This window comes from Miscanthus floridulus, chromosome 11, assembly GCF_019320115.1.
Source record: "Miscanthus floridulus cultivar M001 chromosome 11, ASM1932011v1, whole genome shotgun sequence".
Taxonomy (NCBI): domain Eukaryota; kingdom Viridiplantae; phylum Streptophyta; class Magnoliopsida; order Poales; family Poaceae; genus Miscanthus; species Miscanthus floridulus.
Genome location: NC_089590.1, coordinates 52560091 through 52577785, shown reverse-complemented (window position 1 = coordinate 52577785; position 17695 = coordinate 52560091). Strand labels below are relative to the sequence as shown.

General features: G+C 46.1%; 3 protein-coding genes across 4 annotated transcripts; 2 read left to right on the top strand and 1 right to left on the bottom strand.

Annotated features, from left to right (window-relative positions):
• Nucleotides 1-188: 188 nt before the first annotated feature.
• LOC136490736 (pentatricopeptide repeat-containing protein At4g39952, mitochondrial-like) lies at nucleotides 189-4265 on the top strand. Its single transcript, XM_066486934.1, is given in 4 exon segments — nucleotides 189-660; nucleotides 662-3174; nucleotides 3395-3608; nucleotides 3789-4265. Coding segments are annotated over 2 exon segments (2310 nt in total). The 5' UTR covers nucleotides 189-216; the 3' UTR covers nucleotides 2528-3174; nucleotides 3395-3608; nucleotides 3789-4265.
• A 1951-nt stretch (nucleotides 4266-6216) lies between these two features.
• On the top strand, nucleotides 6217-8321 carry LOC136493100 (uncharacterized). Its single transcript, XM_066489144.1, has 3 exons — nucleotides 6217-6507; nucleotides 6665-6740; nucleotides 7107-8321. The coding sequence occupies exons 1-3, from the start codon at nucleotides 6442-6444 to the stop codon at nucleotides 8006-8008; spliced, it is 1044 nt and encodes a 347-aa protein (XP_066345241.1). The 5' UTR covers nucleotides 6217-6441; the 3' UTR covers nucleotides 8009-8321.
• A 2453-nt stretch (nucleotides 8322-10774) lies between these two features.
• Nucleotides 10775-13770, bottom strand: LOC136493175 (uncharacterized). 2 transcript variants are annotated; one of them, XM_066489226.1, is made up of 4 exons: nucleotides 13592-13770; nucleotides 11959-12284; nucleotides 11810-11882; nucleotides 10775-11675 (listed from the first exon to the last, which is right to left on the bottom strand). In XM_066489226.1, the coding sequence occupies exons 2-4, from the start codon at nucleotides 12265-12267 to the stop codon at nucleotides 11065-11067; spliced, it is 993 nt and encodes a 330-aa protein (XP_066345323.1). In that variant the 5' UTR covers nucleotides 12268-12284; nucleotides 13592-13770; the 3' UTR covers nucleotides 10775-11064. The 2 variants fall into 2 exon arrangements, with proteins under 2 accessions (XP_066345323.1, XP_066345324.1); XM_066489227.1 differs by lacking the exon at nucleotides 13592-13770 and adding an exon at nucleotides 13254-13478.
• Nucleotides 13771-17695: the final 3925 nt, after the last annotated feature.

The following is a 17695-nucleotide window of genomic DNA, read 5'->3' as shown; positions in this document are numbered from 1 at the left end:
GTGTCCGCACGGGCGCTTCTCTCCAGACGTCCGGACGCTATCAAATTATCAAAATACATTACTTTGAATCGAAGTCCACGTATGAGTAGACTATGTCATTGTGAGTACGTGACTCGTTTCCGAATTCTTTTTCTTATCTGAGGCTGAGCACCAGTTTCTGAATTCTGGCTAAAGTGCAGTGTGCACGGCGGCTGAAGTATTCGAACGCGCGATCAAATGCCGCCGCCCCAAGCCGCGACCCCTCTTGCCATCCTCTACCGCTTCCTCTCGTCGCCGTCTCCCTCGCCGGTGCCCGAGCTACTTCGCGTCCACGCGCTCGCCGTCACCTCGGGCCTCTACCAACGCCCCGACCTCGCCGCAAAGCTCGTCTCCGCCTACTCCTCCGCGGGGCGCCCCGGGCTCGCGGCGCTCGCCTTCTCGGCTTCTCCTCGTCCCGACGCATTCCTCTGGAACTCCCTCATCCGCACCCACCACTGCGCCTCCGACTTCGTGGCCGCGCTCGCCGCCCACCGCCGCATGCTCGCCTCTGGCGCGCGTCCTTCCCCCTTCACCGCGCCGCTCGCCGCCTCCGCCGCCTCCGAGCTCGGCGCGCTCGGCGTCGGCGCCTCCGTGCACGCGTACTGCGTCAGGTACGGCCTCCTCGTAGGCGATGGCGGTTCCCTTCGCCGTCGCATCTTCTCTGGTGTACATGTACGCTAGGTGCGGCGTCGTCGGAGACGCCGTGAAGGTGTTCAAGGAAATGGCCGAGAGGGATGTGGTCGCGTGGACCGCGGTGGTATCAGGGTGTCTGCGGAACGGGGAGAGTGGGGATGGGTTGCGCTACCTGGTAGAGATGGTCAGGCTTGCAGGTGATGGCGAGGCGAGGCCAAACTCACGGACGATGGAGAGTGGCTTGGTGGCGTGCGGGGTGCTAGATGAGCTGAACTCTGGTGGATGCTTGCACGGGTATGTAGTGAAGGTCGGGGTTGGCGATTACCCCTTGGTAATTTCTGCCCTCTTCTCTATGTACTCGAAGTGTCAAAGCACTGAGGGTGCATGCACTTTATTGCCAGAGAAAGACGTGGTTTCCTGGACAAGTTTGATTGGAATATACTGCGGGAGAGGGCTTATTAGGGAGGCTATGGAGTTGTTCCAGGAGATGAGGGAGTCAGGATTGCAGCCAGATGAGGTTCTCGTTAGTTGTCTGCTCTCTGGGTTGGGTAACAGTGGCAATGTACACGGAGGGAAGGCATTCCATGCGGTTATAACCAAGAGAAACTTTGGAGATAGTGTTTTGGTTGGAAATGCTTTGATATCAATGTATGGAAAATTTGAATTGGTGGACAATGCAGGCAGAGTTTTTAGATTGTTGCGTCAACAAGATGCGGACTCATGGAACTTGATGATTGTAGCATATTGCAAAGCTGGATGTGATGTCAAATGCTTGGAGCTGTATCGTGAGATGCAGTTCAGAGATAAGTATGAATTCCTGTGTGGTATCAACAGCTTGGTTTCTGCAATCTCTTCTTGCTCACGGCTAGTGGAACTAAGACTAGGTCGATCAGCACACTGTTATTCAATCAAGCACTTGCTTGATGAGGATTCATCAGTTGCAAATGTTTTAATTGGCATGTATGGGAGGTGCGGAAAGTTTGATCATGCATGCAAAATATTTGGCCTGGCCAAACTGAAGGGGGATGTTGTCACATGGAATACACTGATATCTTGCTATGCTCATCTGGGACATTCAAATGCTGCGGTGTCACTGTATGATCAAATGCTCACTGAAGGCTTGACACCCAACTCAACAACCTTGATCACTGTCATTTCAGCTTGTGCAAACTTGGTTGCATTGGAACGTGGAGAGAAGATACATTCTTACGTTAAAGAAATGGGGCGGGACTACGATGTATCAATCAACACAGCACTTATGGACATGTATGCTAAATGTGGGCAGCTTGGAATTGCAAGAAGGATTTTTGATTCTATGCTTCAACATGATGTTGTTGCATGGAATGTTATGATATCAGGGTACGGGATGCATGGGGAAGCAAAACAAGCATTAGAATTATTTGGTAAGATGGAAGGAGGAAGTATTAAGCCTAATGGTGTCACCTTTCTTGCTATTCTATCTGCTTGCTGCCATTCAGGGCTTCTTGAGGAGGGCAGGAAGCTGTTCACAAGAATGGGAAAATACTCACTTGAGCCTAACCTGAAGCATTACGCCTGCATGGTGGATCTCCTTGGGAAATCTGGGCATCTCCAAGAAGCAGAAGATATGGTTTTAGCCATGCCAGTAGAACCTGATGGCGGGATATGGGGAACTTTGCTTAGTGCCTGCAAATTGCATGACAACTTTGAGATGGGTTTAAGGATTGCAAAAAAGGCATTTGCTTCTGACCCAGAAAATGAGGGATATTACATTTTAATATCTAATTCTTATGGCAGTGCTAAAAAATGGGATGAGATAGAGAAACTAAGAGAAACGATGAAGAATCATGGAGTTCAAAAAGGTGTAGGTTGGAGTGCAGTTGATTATTGTGGGTGACTTCAATTTCAGTTATGCTCTTTCTGTACTCATAATTACATTCTTTTGCAAAACAGATAGTGGTCTCATAGACAGAAGTACAAATTTGCTGATGGATGAAACTATTTGTTTGTTAGCACTAATCTTAGGTAAATGCTTGGAAGATCTGGGCATATGGATGATTTGAATGGCATAAGTAAGATTGTCGGGATTTGAGGCCAAATGGCTAACTGTCTCGGAAGCAATATATGTGATAGCTTACATTATAAGGCCATAAAACAGGTGACCGTTCTGCATTTTGGAGAATGCACAAACTGCTAATTTAAATAGAAGTGGAAATTGCTCGGTTAAAGTTGTGATTGTGCACATAATAGACCTGTGTGCCAGGCTGGCTGTGGCATAGTAGATGCAAGGTAGTAGATTTCGCTATGATGCAGGCTGAAGAAGCACACTGGTCGATATTATTTGGCCATGATCATAGTGTCAGTGTCACTATTGCAGTTTGCTGTAAGAAGTACTGATTGCTACATTTTTGTCATGATTATGGTGCCAGTGTCACTATTGCAGTTTTCTGCAAGAAGTACTGAGCTAGTATTATGTTGCTACAGTTGTCAGTTGCAAAAGAATGACACATATCTGAAATTGTGTACACGATTGCTTATGATAAGGTAACTTCGTTCTGCCCGTGGGTCTAATTTTTTTAATATTCTATCTGTAACCCTCATAGCTTCCTTATCTGTTTCATTCATCCTGTTCGCTTATGCTGAAATTTAGCTTATGCTGATGCTTATGCTGAAATGTTGTGAGAGGAAAACACTGTTCCATGGCTGAAAAGTAGCGTTGAATAAGTTCAAGTTTTTTTTTACTATTTACACTATTTATGGGCAGAAGGGCGGGCCTGGTGCAAGCGGTAGAGTCTTACCGCCTGTGACCGGAAGGTCTCGGGTTCGAGTCGCGGTCTCCTCGCATTACACAGGCGAGGGTAAGGTTTGCCACTGACACCCTTCTCCAGACCCCGCACAAAGCGGGAGCTCTCTGCACTGGGTACACTATTTATGAGCAGATTAGACATGGTGCTGTGGTGGAGCGAACACTTCTCCAGGTTCAGTTGCAAATCCAATTCACCCTGTTACTTTTCTCGTGTGATGCATTGTTTGTTATGGCCGCATCCAGTTTACCCTATACTTTTCTCCTCGTGATACATTGTTTGGCATGGCTGCTATTTCTTTTAACTGCTAATTTAAATATTGCCTTCGGATAATCAGGGAAATGCATTTTGCAGAGTCCTTGTGAGTCATGACAAAACACGAAGGAGCGCATGTAAATGGTAGGGGACATAAAGGATGTCAGAACCCAAGACAGTATCACAATCATCTCTGATTTCTTAAGCATTCGTCCACGCGTTCCTGCATTCCTGACGATCAACTAGCATCATTCATGATTGATCTTCTGTAGCTGCTGGTTTGGTTCTTGGCCACTTGATTCTGTTGCATCAATTTAATGGGCGATCATCGAAAGGAAAATCTTAATGGGTGATACTCGCCACTTTCTCCTGTCTGGCTGTCCTGATGTAGGAGCACAGAAATTTCCTGCAGGGAAGGGCATGCTGCCTTCCAGAATTATGAGGTTGTAGGGTCCGATAATGGAACCCATTTTCACGTGCCTTTGATGCCACGTTGATGCAGAGGTAGAGCACCAGCGGGAGCAAACGTCGGCAGGCCCGTTTGGCACGGCTTATCTGATAACTATACTGTAGCAATACTGTAGCACGAAGCCGGTTTTCTCTCTCCTCCCTCCCTTCTCACTGACACTCGCACTGTTCATCGAAGCCTTATAGATTACAAATGGCATCTTGTACTTTCAGATATTCATATTCATGTGTTCAAAAAAAAAAAGATATTCATATTCATGTTCATCATGACAGGCACAGTGTATCTTCACAAACCTTGCTCGAGAAGCCTGCATCTCCATCTTTCTTGACCATAGGAAAAGATAACCCTTCATCAACAGAACAAAAATATCTGCTACTCCTTTAGTCCTTTCCTCCTCCTATATTCAGATATAAGCTCTTTACGTTTAAAAAAAATATCAGATATAAGCTCTGACGTCGCTTAATCACGTGTGGAGCAGGACCTGAACCTTCTAGCACCTTCTCCGACTCACGTCCCCTTCGGAATCGATACTCTTCTCAAAATCCTCGGCGCTAGCCATCTACCAACGGATGGTCGCAACGGCCCGCGACGTCGCAATCGCGGCGCACGTTACCACGCCTTTTTTCTCATAAAAACAACGAGAAAAACAGGGTTCACCACGAGCCAACACAAAAGAGTAATCTTGAAGCATATGCCGTGTGTTGGTACGAGAAGTTTAGATGACTTATAATAAAATTAGACTATATACAGCTACTTATATAAAGGAATGACGTGGCATGCTGAATATATGTGTTAGTGAGTTGTATTATATATGCTAAACGTAAGTCACAAGGATGATTTGTCTCGATGACATGGATATCATAAATATATGTGTTAGTGAGTTATATTATATATGTTAGTGGACTGCTGAAGTGGATAGCTTGCATGTGAAGATAGATTGTTAGTGGGATTTAGGATTATAAGAGATATAGATAGATAGATAGATATAACTATAATATTTAAGACCTAAAATTTTATCTTTTTTCATCCACCTTCCCCTAGTTATCTTAATAATAGAGAGTTTTTTCTATCTTAGCCAATATTTCATTCCATTTTTTCATCCACCTCTACCTAAGTGGAGATTTTCTTTCGTCCCGTCTTTTTATTTGATCTGAACTTATGACCCATACTCATATGAGTTAGAATAACTTGCGACTAGCGATGATAGATATAAGATCCATTTCCAATATTATTGGGTCACGCCCTTTGTATCTCGTACGTGACCAGAACTCATGAACTACGCTGAAAACTCACGTCTAGGGATGATACAGAGTCTAACTTTTATAGTATTAGATTCCATTGCAACGCGCGTGTACATCTGCCAGTAAAGATTAAAAAAATGCAGCATCACTTATAGAATTTTTTTGAAACTCAACACTCATAGATTTGATGGACTCGATCCGACGCCACCGTCCCTTTGTTCGTTTTCTCTCAAGACAGGGGGTTGAGAGGTTAAATCCCCTACTCGTCAAAATCGTTTCCAATCCCCTCTAACCCAAACCAATTCTCTGGTTTTAGGGATGAAACGAATAAGGCCTCAAAGCAACTCCAACTAAGCTCCTACTTGAGCCTTTGTCCTATTTTTTTGAACTCAAACACATGAAAAATCTCTCCAATCAAGTCACTATTCAAGCTCTGATGGATGAGGGACTCTCATTTCTCTCTTATGAACCTTAGATGTAGGAGCTCCTCATCCTTCCCTCTACTCCTTTCTCTCTTTTTTATAAAGCTGACAAATAGGAACAATGAACAGAGCTCGTGGCAACAAAGTGTAAAGTAGGTAAAATTTAGAAGATTGGTTAGAGTGCGCCGAGAAACAGAGGATGACATATGGTCAAGGACTCTCATTTGAATTTGAAGGAATATAGGGAGAATTTGAAGGAATATAGGGAGACAAAATTTGAGGGTTTTTGTTGGAACCCTTAGCGGAGGGTAATCCCGTCATTTGCCTGGCGCCGCTGTGGATCAATAAAACTGCAATGGACGCCAAACGAAAAGGCCCAACAGATTTCGTCTCCCTTTCGTCCTCTCTCTCCATTAACTCCGCCCCGCCCTCGTGTGCGTGTTATCTATCCACCCATCGTTCCGCCTCCCTTTCGCCGCTCGCCGCATCGCTTTTTAGGGTTTTCTCGCTCCTCCTGCTCCCCCGTCCCCTCGCTCCCCTCTAGCGCACGCGCGTCGACGAGCCCGTCCCGGCCGGCAGCCGCGCAGCACTCCGCCGCCGCCACTCACCACAAAGGCGTGATGGGGAACAGCGACGCCGCATCGCCCGCATCGGCGGCCGCCACGCGCGACGCCAAGAAGAAGAGGGTAAGAGGGGTTGTTGGCCTTTGGGGTTGGGGTCGGGATGATCTCTCTGGTTCGATTCGGGGCGAGGGGTTCCCGGTTGGTTTGGATTTGATTTGATTCCGCCGCTTGCTGATCTGATCTGAGTTCTGTGTTTTTTTCTCCGGGGTGCGCCTTGCAGGGGAACCGCTCGGCGGCGAAGCTGAAGCAGAGCAAGCGCGAGACGCGCCGCGGGCAGTTTCTGTCCAAGGGGCAAGGTCTGATCTCATGCCTGGTCTGTGCGTTGTATCAATATGTGTTTGTGATTTTGGGGATTTCGGTCTTTGTATTGGGGATTCGTCAGTGGCAGTGGTGTGTATGCGGGAGTTGATCTCTCCATGCGTCGTTGATCTCTCCATGTGTCGGATCAAGGTTTTATATACAAGTTATGATCTGTTCTGTGAGAAGTACGTTATGATCTTCTCTGAGACATCGTTCTGGATTTTTTTTGTTTTTCAGGTGCTGCTTCTGAATGATATATATCTTTTTGTTGATTGGGGTGATTTAGCTGTAAAGTTATGTTTGTGTTTTTGTTGTGGATTCGTTTAAAATCTGATATATTCTTTCGTTTTGGATTGGTCCAGGCAATGATGCCATGGTTGCAACTTCGCCAACAGGAGCAGGTTCAAATGCTGGCTCACCCATCCTTGCTTCCCCGCACCCTCCACTTCCTCGTCGCCGGGTTGATTCCAGATCAAGGGGTAGTGATCCGGACGACAGGGAGGAGGCTGGTGCTGCTGGCCTTGAGGTAGACGGCAGTGGCCTTGACTCCCCAGGCTCAGACAAGTCCCAAGGTGGTGACTGCCCTCAGAGGAAGGGGTTCTCTGGCAATGGTGGTGGCCGCAGCCTCAGCAGTGGAAGCAGTGTATGGTCCAGCTCAAGGAGTGTGAGTGATGCTGAGGAGGATTCAGGCGGCCCTGAGGATGAGAGTGAGGTCTTCGATGATTGGGAAATGGCTGCTGATGCGCTTTATGTCGATGACAGTTCTTGTAACCAGAGTTCAGGTCCCACGCCGACACCCCCACCAGCTCTGACCACTGCAGCACCTGCCCATGCAGCGAGACCAGAACCGATTCGAAGCAAGACAAGGGCTTGGGCACCAGATGACATATTTCGACCACAGAGCTTACCCAGCATATCCAAGCAGGCCAGCTTCCCAGCAAGCATTGGTAACCGCTGGCCGGAGATGGGAATGAGTGCTGTACAGCAGGGAATTCTTTCATTGCCGCTGTCATGCCCCATTTGCTGCGATGATCTTGACCCGACGGATTCGAGCTTCTGCCCCTGCCCTTGTGGGTTTCACATGTGCCTCTTCTGCCACAACAGGATCAAGTTGGAAGATGGGCGCTGCCCAGGTTGCAGGAAGCAATACAACACAGTTTCTGCAGCAGAAGGCGGTGGAGGTGGCGCAAAAGCAGCAGTTGGGACTCGACGAGAGATGGAAAAGCAGCTATCCCGTTCTTGTAGCATGGGTCCAAGTTACTAGACTGCCAGGGTTATACTAGTTCTATGTTGTAGCTCTACCCATTGCATGTTACTGTCAGATATGCTCGTTTTTTGCGTATCGTCTGCTTTTGATATAAAGAAATGTGAATATTGGAATAGGTGCTGAATCCATATAGACTTGTCCAGAAACTCAGCTTTTTTAGACTGTTCCCGTTGCATGTGATGCATATGTTGCTGGAGAGGACTGTTTGTTGCTTACAGTTTGTGAGATAATATATGCCATATAAGGTGACTGTTATGTCCTTATATCTATAAGTATATGAGCACTTGAGCGGTAACTGTTGTTTATTTAATGGTAGACATTAAATTTAGGTATTTGCAATCTCATTCTTTGTTTTGGATTTATTATCTATGCTCTTTATCTGTTGGTTGTACTTGATTTGATCTGCTGAGTGTACGTTCTAGTACTGTGCATTGTTTGTTTGTTGGGCTTCTCTACTTTTACTATGGGCCTGATCTTTTGCACATAGCATTAAAATGGAGCTGATCTTAGTTGACATTTCACTGCTACTTACCAGTCTTCGTGTTCTTATTATTCTGCTAAAGGCAAGAAGGGATGGAATCATATTGTAAGTTGGTATTATATTATGTCTTTTCTTCCTTAGCCTGATCTTCTAGTTCATTGTGTATTTTGTGTATATCCATGTATCTAACCATGAACCTTATGTCTTATCCATTTGACTAGTGACTTTGGGTATCAACATGGTCTCCAGAATTCAGCTTTGACTAGTACTTCCTGTTGCATTAATATGTTGAATATAGCAACAGTATACTTCTAAAGAAGGGCGGGCCTGGTGCAAGCGGTAGAGTCTTACCGCCTGTGACCGGAAGGTCCCGGGTTCGAGTCGCGGTCTCCTCGCATTGCACAGGCGAGGGTAAGGCTTGCCACTAACACCCTTCCCCAGACCCCGCACGGAGCGGGAGCTCTCTGCACTGGGTACGCCCTTTTTTTTATACTTCTTCTAAACTAAATTTCAGAACAAATCTGTGTGCATCATTTCAAAATATTTGAACTTATAAAAAGTAATATGCAACCAAATCTTAAAATTGCTGACTGAGGACAACAACAACAAAGTGATTATTTCTGACTGAAGGGCAATCAAAGGAACTTGTTACCTGTTAACCTCATATTACACTGTCAGTTCAAGCTTTCTACATGTGAGCTTGGCATGGTGTTGCCATTGCCAACTTCTCCCGAGTTACACTGGTTAGACTGTTGAAGTCTGTTGAAGTCCGGGTATATGTTGAAGTCTGGGTATTGAGAAACCCCTGTCATACCAGTCCAGGTTCGAAGGCTGGCACAAACTTAAGGGCAAAATCAGGTGGACGTCCCCCCCTGGTCTGACTCTTTTTAGCTTGCCCTTGTGTGCATGGAGATTTTGTGTCTGGACACCATAATTCATGTTCAGCTACATATATGCATTATAAATTTCTAATTGTGCTTTTCAATTTATTTTGTATTCAGTGTCTATCAAACCTAGTGTCCCTGTATGTTGAATTGTTGACTTATTTGGCAGACCTAGAATTTGTTTGGTGGACTCACATGATTTGAGGTACAAAACTTCAAAGTTCAAAGCTTTGCTTGGTGCTGTCATGGCCATTTGATTTAGCTGGAGAAGAGATTCTAGTTTAGTGAATGACATAGAAGCCTTCAATTTAGCCCTAGCTATGGTTTTTGTACTGAGTGAAAAGTGTTTTATCTTGAAGATATTATATAAGACTTAAATTTAGCCTTAACTATGTTTGTATTGAGTGAAAAGTGTCTTAAAAATTTTATGAACACATGTGTTGGCTCTGTTTCTTTCAAGTATCATCACCCTGGGCTGTGTCTCGTTTGTGAATGTTTGTGTCTGCTTGTCCTGGAATCCTGGTTGCTGCCAACAGTGAAGTACTTCCTTCGTCCCAAATTATAAGTCATTCCGACACTATTTGATGTAATTTTGGTCAAACTTGAGATACTTCGATTCTTCAAAAAAGTTGGAATTACTTATAATTTGGGATGGAGAGAGTAACCTATTGGTTCTTTCATTCATTGCAAATCTTGAACCATTTTTATCAGGTGTGTTTTCCTTGATGCGGGTATGAACTGAGTGGGCACCTGCGTTTCTCAAGGTAGATCGGACAGACCTTGCAGCAATTTGTTAGAATGATGGAATGGCTCTCGTCTCAGCAGATCCGATTAAATTGGCTAATCATCTTTGTGCTTGAGAAAGATATTGTAGTGAGTGGCTCTACAGATTGTGGTATCACAGAACTATGGTTTTATAAGCCAAAGAGATACAAAGCTATGATTTTTTTTTTTTTTAAAAAAAGGTCACGGGTGGAGTTTTTACAACTTTTAAAAGACTAGTTTTGACAAAACTATGGGTTTAGAGACTAACAAGATTTGTTATATCTAAAACACCCTGTAGCATTTGAAAACCAAAGTGCTTTGTAAAATCGTAGCATTTCTTCAATACTATAAAAATATTTTACATACAAACAGGACCTAAAGGGGGCCTAAAGAGCATGTGGGGAAAAATATTATTGCCATCGCCCGCCTGTTCTTGCAATCTTGTTCTCATTCATATGAGCTTCAAAATGCAAATCTTGGGCGAATGGTTTGCAGTCCATTAATCTGCATTGTTATCTGGCAGGTATCATGGTGGTTTTACCTCTCCTACTCCTAGTGACGCTCAGTTATCGTTCTGGGACATAATTCCTTGGTTCTTTTCTCGAGTAAAATGGGAGAGCAATCCCAAATCTCTGCTGTCAAGAAACAAGCACTCTGTCGCATTTTTCAACAGTGTATTGGCACAGATGCAAAGTTTTGGAAGCACTACACGGCGCAAGCACATCATTGGTCTTGAATGACTACATCTCAGGAAGCATAGTGACGTACTGCACATGGCACAAGTAAAAGTTACTAATAGAGTTTGTTAATGAAGCCTATGCCTTCAATGGCTCCCTTCAGAATCGAATTCTGACTGACACAACAAACAAGAACAAGCAAGCGCTGCCACTTCTCGACACCAACGGACCAACCTAAGACCACTATCAGGAGAGTAGCTTGCCAACTTCCCTCTTGAGCCACAAGGTGCGCAGCCTGGGTTCATAGGAGAGAAAGATCTCCCTGTTCTCAGCATCCTTGAAAACATCAGAGGCTAATACCTTGACCTCGTCTGACACATCGGCCATGGTGTGCAGAGCCTTGATACAGCTTGAAATCGTGAACTGATCAGCATCCTTTGCTCTTTGTTCTTTGACGCGAGCTTGCTTCATTCTGAAATTCAAATAGGTCTCCATGATCTGCTGGATGTCTGGGACCTTCCGCTTCTTGCGCCTGTCTCTCTGCAGTTCTACACAAGAACTTGACTGTGCCTGTTCATCTGCTCTTTGTGGCCTTGGGTCCGCACCATGCTGTAGTCGTTCCAGCACCTCTTCATCACGATTTTGCAGCATGTCGAGATCGTCTATACCTTGGGGTCCTAATGCTGTTTGCTGAAGTAGGCTGATATTATTCCATGCCTCATTAACGCTAGTGTTACCACTAGGTCTTTCAGACAAGCCTGGGACTGTGCTGATATTGTTGCCTCCATCGTCAACATTTCCACCAACATTCTGAGGTATGCTGGAAGGCGATTTCTGTCCCCCTTCAGGAATAGGACCTATCACAGTAACATATTTATTTTAGTAAAACAAAAGGTATCAGTGTATAGCACAGTTCTTCTCCTCAGCCTTTTCCAGCTGTAGGTAGTGTGGTTATGCATGTGTGCCCGATGAGGTGGATGGAAGTGTTCACCATCAAATAACAGCTCAAGTGAGTCAAGCAATGGAAAGCTCTTGCTTTGGTACTTCCGTGCCTTGGGCATATCCTACAAAATTTAAAAGAATTTTAAGTTACCTCAGTTGCATATATATGTGATAAGAGTAGAAGAACTAAGCCCTCACCTCAATTATCTCATCCCAGATTTCATCTGTTGTTCTAACCATGGATGCACTCTGGTCCCATGAGACACCATCACGTTGGAGGACAGATTTTATCACCTTATAGTCTTTCTTCAATTGAGTCTCATGTTCCTGGATTTGCGATTTACTAAACTTTGCTTCAGGGTACCTTACAGTGAACTCCCTAACAATTTTCCTCCACCCCTCTGTTCTCCAACCGTTTGGGGTACGATAATGTGAATTATTGTTCTCATGAAGTATATCAACAAGACCCTTTTCGTACTTCATCATCCATCTTGCTCTATTTGCCATTTAACCCTGCAATAGGCCTATAAAGAAAAGTGCAATAGGTCAGAAAACATCTATTGTATTTCTCTGACGAGGCCATGAGGGAGCTAAAACTAAAATGGATAAAATGCTAAAGACAAAGAAAAGACCCACATTCAATTCAGTACTGAAATTCTAACACAAGCACAATTGAACCGTAACACTTCTATATCAAGTCAATGGCTGGTTACATGGCATTCTTGTTGGAATAAGTCAGTTCTATTGGTACCAAGACAGCTAACATATAAACCAGAACCTAACAGTATTCTCTAGCAGAGAAAGAAACATACAAATATAACTATTCATTCATGCTAAAAGCGAAGGAAGCATGAGTGCATGACAGAGTGTGATGTTAGCATATCTTTTCCCATGCCATACATTTACATACGGTGAACAAAAATGTACAAAAGAAAAGGTTATCTTCAACTGATGTCTCATCCAGAACCTACTAACATTCTATAGACCATACATTTAGCATTGCCTGCATGATGCTATGGAAAGTTAAACCTAAAAGGACGCACTTCCATCATGCGATGCTGGGTTTATGGAAGCTACGGCAGCAGCACGACAAGCCATGTGGCTGCAAGGACTAGCTAGTATGTTGATAGGAGGGAAGCTTGAGCAAGTTGCTCTGTACTATGCTGCCAACAAATCGACCATAGAATAGATGAAAATTCTAGTGTTCTGATGATTGATGAACACATAAGCACATTGATACTCGCTTTCTGATGATTGATGAACACATAAGCACATTGATACTCGCTTCCATTTCATTCGTGAGTGCGTACGAGCTGATATACTCACCAAAACACTCAAGACCCCAACCAAAAGAGAGATATAAGCAAGTATTGCTGCTTTCTTAAGAAGATTAAGTTTCAGTAAGACAGAAATTCAGATCACAGGAACGAATAGAGTCGAGCAGCATAGGCAACCAATGCGTTGGAAGCGTCCAAGCACAAATCTTACTCCACCTGCTACTGATCAGCAACAGAGAGAGATCCACATGAACAGACGCGTCCAATTCATAAGCCCGAGACGAAGCTAATCGAACAAGTTGTATATGCCGCGCGAACAAAACCACATCCAGCAACCACAGATTCGACATCACCAACGAGCACAGAGCTAGCGGCCGCCTCGACAGCAAACGCTTATCAGCATCACCGCGTCGAATCCGGAGACTCACCGGATCGAGTCGCACTAACCCACCTGAATGTAGTCCCAGCGGATTCAAACCCGACCGGAAGGCGACCTAAACGGCGGGGGCCGCAAGAGCAGGGACAAGGCAAAGGTGGGAGCAAGTTGTAGTTACCTCCGCGCTGAGCCCGCAGGAACCAGAAGAAGCCACAGCGGCGGGGCCGCGAGCCGCCGGTCGCCTCGAGCTCAACGGCGTCGACGCCGCGCGTGCCGCGGTTCCCAAGCGCTGCTCCGGGCCCTAGGGTTTCCCCCTTTCCCCCGCGGTTGGGTTGGTGGTGGAACCCGGCTGTTCGGTACCCGTAATCTGTCCCCAGCCAAACGGGCGGTTTTGCTAATCACGATTCGACTAGACACGAGGGTGCCTGTTTGGAAATTGGAATTGGCTGTTTCTGTTTGGAACGGAGAAATCCAAATTGAAGCCACGAAAAAAAAAGGACCAGGAACGAGATAAGGTCAGATTGCAAGATGTTGGGAGTGGCGAATGCATAAATTCGTACGACGCTACTGAGAAAGAACGCAGCGGTAAAAGAAAACATTAGCGCTAAGGGCAGTCCCAACGATGGTTTCTATCCTTATTAAATGACTTGCTACGTAGGTAAAATGCTGACATGGCAACGTAATTAATGAAGAAAGAGAGCAAAAATCATAGAAATGGTTTCTTCATGAAGAAACCATTTCTACTCTTGACCCAATGCATCAAGAAACCATGAAATCGCTATTGGGGAGAAACCACCAGTTTCTAGGGAGCTCGTGTCGCACTCCCATTGGAGGAAAAGATAGAGTTAGGAGAGAGAAAGAAAAAATAGTTATTACTCATAAAAACCATGAGTTGGAAAGCAGTACTTTTTTTGATGCGGTATCATATGTTATAGAAACTACTAGTTTTTTTTATTGGGACTGCCCTAAATGATAGACTAGTTAACATCATCTATGCATTATCTATATCCAATATTAAAAAGTGATTTTTTTCCTTCAAATTTTCATCCATTGCAATCTCTTCCAAAGTGTTACGCTATTCTTGGAAGTACAAGAGTTCAAGCCGGTTTTACAATAATAAAATAGCCGTACATAATAAATTAGAGATAAGAGTCTTAATTGGTTCATTGTCTTTGAATTAAACTCACGTCTCATGCTCATATTGGTCTGTAATCTTTGTTTTTTTGGAATTAGCACAATAACTGTGTCGTTTACACCTTCATATATATGAGTGGAAGAGAAGAATTATTTGATCCCTTTGATCACATCTTTTAGAAGATCCTTGTCGCTACAGAAAATGACCAACATGTAAATATTTGTAGTTTTGCCGTATGTTATGATCGGAGGTGCCCTAGCACTCAATAATATAGGATTTATACTGGTTTAGGCAACGTGCCCTATGTTTAGTTTGAGTCGGTCGGTAACTTTATTCCTGAGCTCAGGTGCTCGAAGTTTGCAGTGGGGTTACAAACGAGAATGAGAAAGATAGAGGTACAAGAGGTCCGATCGGACTCTGGTCAGAGAGGCCGAGAGTGACGGGAGCTCCGCTATGTGTTGTGTGTTCGAGCGTGTGCTCGAGGTTTGAACCTGATGGTTCTGTTGTTGTGTACTAGTGAACTTGATCGATTTGAATGAACTGTCTTTTGGGAGAGAGCGTATCCCCTTTTATAGATAAAGGGGATGGCCTTACAAGTGAGAGGGAGAGAGTATGTATGCTGCTAAGTCTTACTACCCACGCCGACGCGTACGAGATGATGGTAGGCGGCCATAATACTGTTTAATGTCAGATACACGTGGGAGGTTGCATCGTCTTCTTTAGGTATGGCAGATGTCGGTGCCTGTCACACTGTTGATACACAGAGGCATGTAAGGGGGTTTACCATATTCGCCTGGTACAGTAAATACCGGTGCCCACAACACTGTCGACGCCTCAGAGGCACGTGGGGGAGTCTTATCGTATTTGTCTGGTATGGGAGTTGATGGCGCCCACAACACTATAGGGAAAAATATCAGCGCCTATAATACTGCTTGGGTTCTGTCATGTTAGGGAGGTCGCAGGGTACTTAGCTGCAGGTGTACAGGGTACGGTCCTCGGTATTGCGGTTGACTTGAGTGCGTTGCCTTACTTTTTCTGTCTGTTTCCTGGTCCTTACCGAGCGGGCGTCCTCGGTCGGTTGGTCCCAGTCGGCTCTGATAGCGCTAGTTGGAGAGGAGCTGTAAGCAGAGATTCGATGCATTTTCAGTCGGAGAAGCGGGTCAGAGTCGAAAGTGGTGTTTTGGCCAGGCCTTCCGGTCGGAGAGGCCATCCGAAGGCGGGCTGGAGACCGAAGCGAGCGCTCCGGTCAGAGAGGTGGGCCGGAGTCGGAAGCGATGTCGTTCCTTCTCGGCCAGGCCTTCCGGTCGGAGATTGGATCGTCCTTTTGGCCTGTCGTCTAGGTATTTAGGTCGGCCCATGAGTTGCGCGTTGCTTGCAATATTGTCTGTTGGGCTGAGCCTTTGTTGGGAAGCTGGTCCATGAGGGACCCCAGGTTTATAAACTCGACAGGAGCCCTTGAGCCCCTGGACGATTCGGGTAGAATTGTTTGGGGGATTTTTGTCTCGGCGGCGGGTGCGGGCGAGCGCCCCGAGCCCCCGGGCGATTCGGGCAGAATTGTCTAGGTTTTTTTGTGTTTGCCAGTGGGGGGAGTTTTCGTTTCGTCAGCGGGAGCGCGCGAGCGCACCCACGGGTATAGCCCTAAGCCCCCAGGCGATTCGGGCAGGATCGCCTAGGGGTTTTTATCAGCGGGCGTGTGTGCGTGCATTTTAGTCAAGACAGTTAGTTTAGGGATCGGGCAAGCCAAAGCTCGTGGATCCTGACGTCGGTGCAGCCCACATAGCCAAGGCAGTTAGTTTTAGGGATTAGGCAAGACAGAGCTTGTGGATCCTGGCATCGGTGCAGTCTATGCAGCCGAGGCAGTTAGTTTTAGAGATCAAGTGAGACAGATCTCGTGGATCCCAGCGTTAGTGCAGCCCGCGTAGTCGAGGCATTTAGTTTTGGGATCAGACAAGACGGAGCTCACGAATCCTGGCGTCGGTGCAGCTCGTGCAGTCGAGGCAGTTAGTTTTGGGTGTCTTGAGCCCTTGTGCCCCGTTGATCATGGTAGGGGTCGGTTTTGTGTTTTGTGTGTTACCCCGTCCTTGGTTTCTCACAACTAGAGGGGCTAAGCTTTGTCGATTGCCTTGATCGCTTGGGCTCGAGTGATGCGCTCGGTGAGCTCGCTAACGGGTATGACCGAGTGGAATCTGGGTCTGTTGTTCGTGATAGGGTTGACATAGCCCTCTTGTGACATTCTACTGCTCCTTTACCTACAACCCTGTAGATGTCTGGGTCATTCCGGAGACCGACCCGGGTGGCCCGCTGGCCTCCTCTCGATGGAGATTTTGTGGGTTTGGCAGAGGTTTAGGATCGAACGAGAATGTTGAGATGACCCTATCTGTTTTGGGGTAGACTGGGCAAGGGCCGCACGTGGCTTATCTGTGTTTTTCTCTCCAGGCTCTGTTTGACGTGAGGCGGCCTTGAGCCCTTCGTGGGCCAGCCTTAGTACCCCGGTCGGTCGTTGCTCATGTTGAATGAGACAACTGCCGCTTCGTGACACAACACAGAGCGTTGTGATGCATTTAGCCACATGTGTGATGCCTTAGTTCTCGAGCCCCTGAGCGATTCGGGTAGAATCGTTCGGGGGGCGCGGGCGTATGGAATGAATGCGTGTATGAATGTATAAATGATTATAAAGAAAGAGCGGGGGTCAATAACGTTACCTTGATGACTCGAGCGACAAGGTTTGAAGATCTTCAATCAGAAATGTTTGACCAGGACCCATGCTCGTCGTTCATGATGGAGTCAGCATGGCCCACATGGGGCGTCCCTTTGCTCCTTACCTGTCTCTTGGCGTTTTCCTGAGCCGTTCGATTGACTTAGGAAGCCCAATGGTCTCTCTTGGGTGGAGATCCCATAGTTGGGCTTTTCCAAGTCCTGCCTGGGAAGGTGGAGGGCCGCCTGCGCATGGTGGCGCTTTAGTTCTTGCGCCCAACATGCAGTAGAGGTGGGCCATACCCAGGCCACATCTCGTCTGACCGGGCACTGTTCCGTCGGTCAGTGCGCGTCCCATCGATCAGGGTGCGTCCCATCATTTCTCATCCGCATTGAATGGGGGAAGGGAGAGAGTTTATCACCCTGATCCTTTGCCCTTCTTCAGCTGCTGCA

Excerpts from the sequence above, each read along its gene's own strand:
- LOC136493175 (XM_066489226.1), bottom strand. The coding sequence starts at position 12,267 with ATGGCAAATAGAGCAAGATGGATGATGAAGTACGAAAAGGGTCTTGTT. Across the intron at positions 11,883-11,958 it reads TCTGGGATGAGATAATTGAG|GATATGCCCAAGGCACGGAA; the intron begins GTGAGGGCTTAG and ends TAAATTTTGTAG. Across the intron at positions 11,676-11,809 it reads ACTTGAGCTGTTATTTGATG|GTCCTATTCCTGAAGGGGGA; the intron begins GTGAACACTTCC and ends TTACTGTGATAG.
- LOC136493100 (XM_066489144.1), top strand. The coding sequence starts at position 6,442 with ATGGGGAACAGCGACGCCGCATCGCCCGCATCGGCGGCCGCCACGCGC. Across the intron at positions 6,508-6,664 it reads GCGACGCCAAGAAGAAGAGG|GGGAACCGCTCGGCGGCGAA; the intron begins GTAAGAGGGGTT and ends TGCGCCTTGCAG. Across the intron at positions 6,741-7,106 it reads GTTTCTGTCCAAGGGGCAAG|GCAATGATGCCATGGTTGCA; the intron begins GTCTGATCTCAT and ends GGATTGGTCCAG.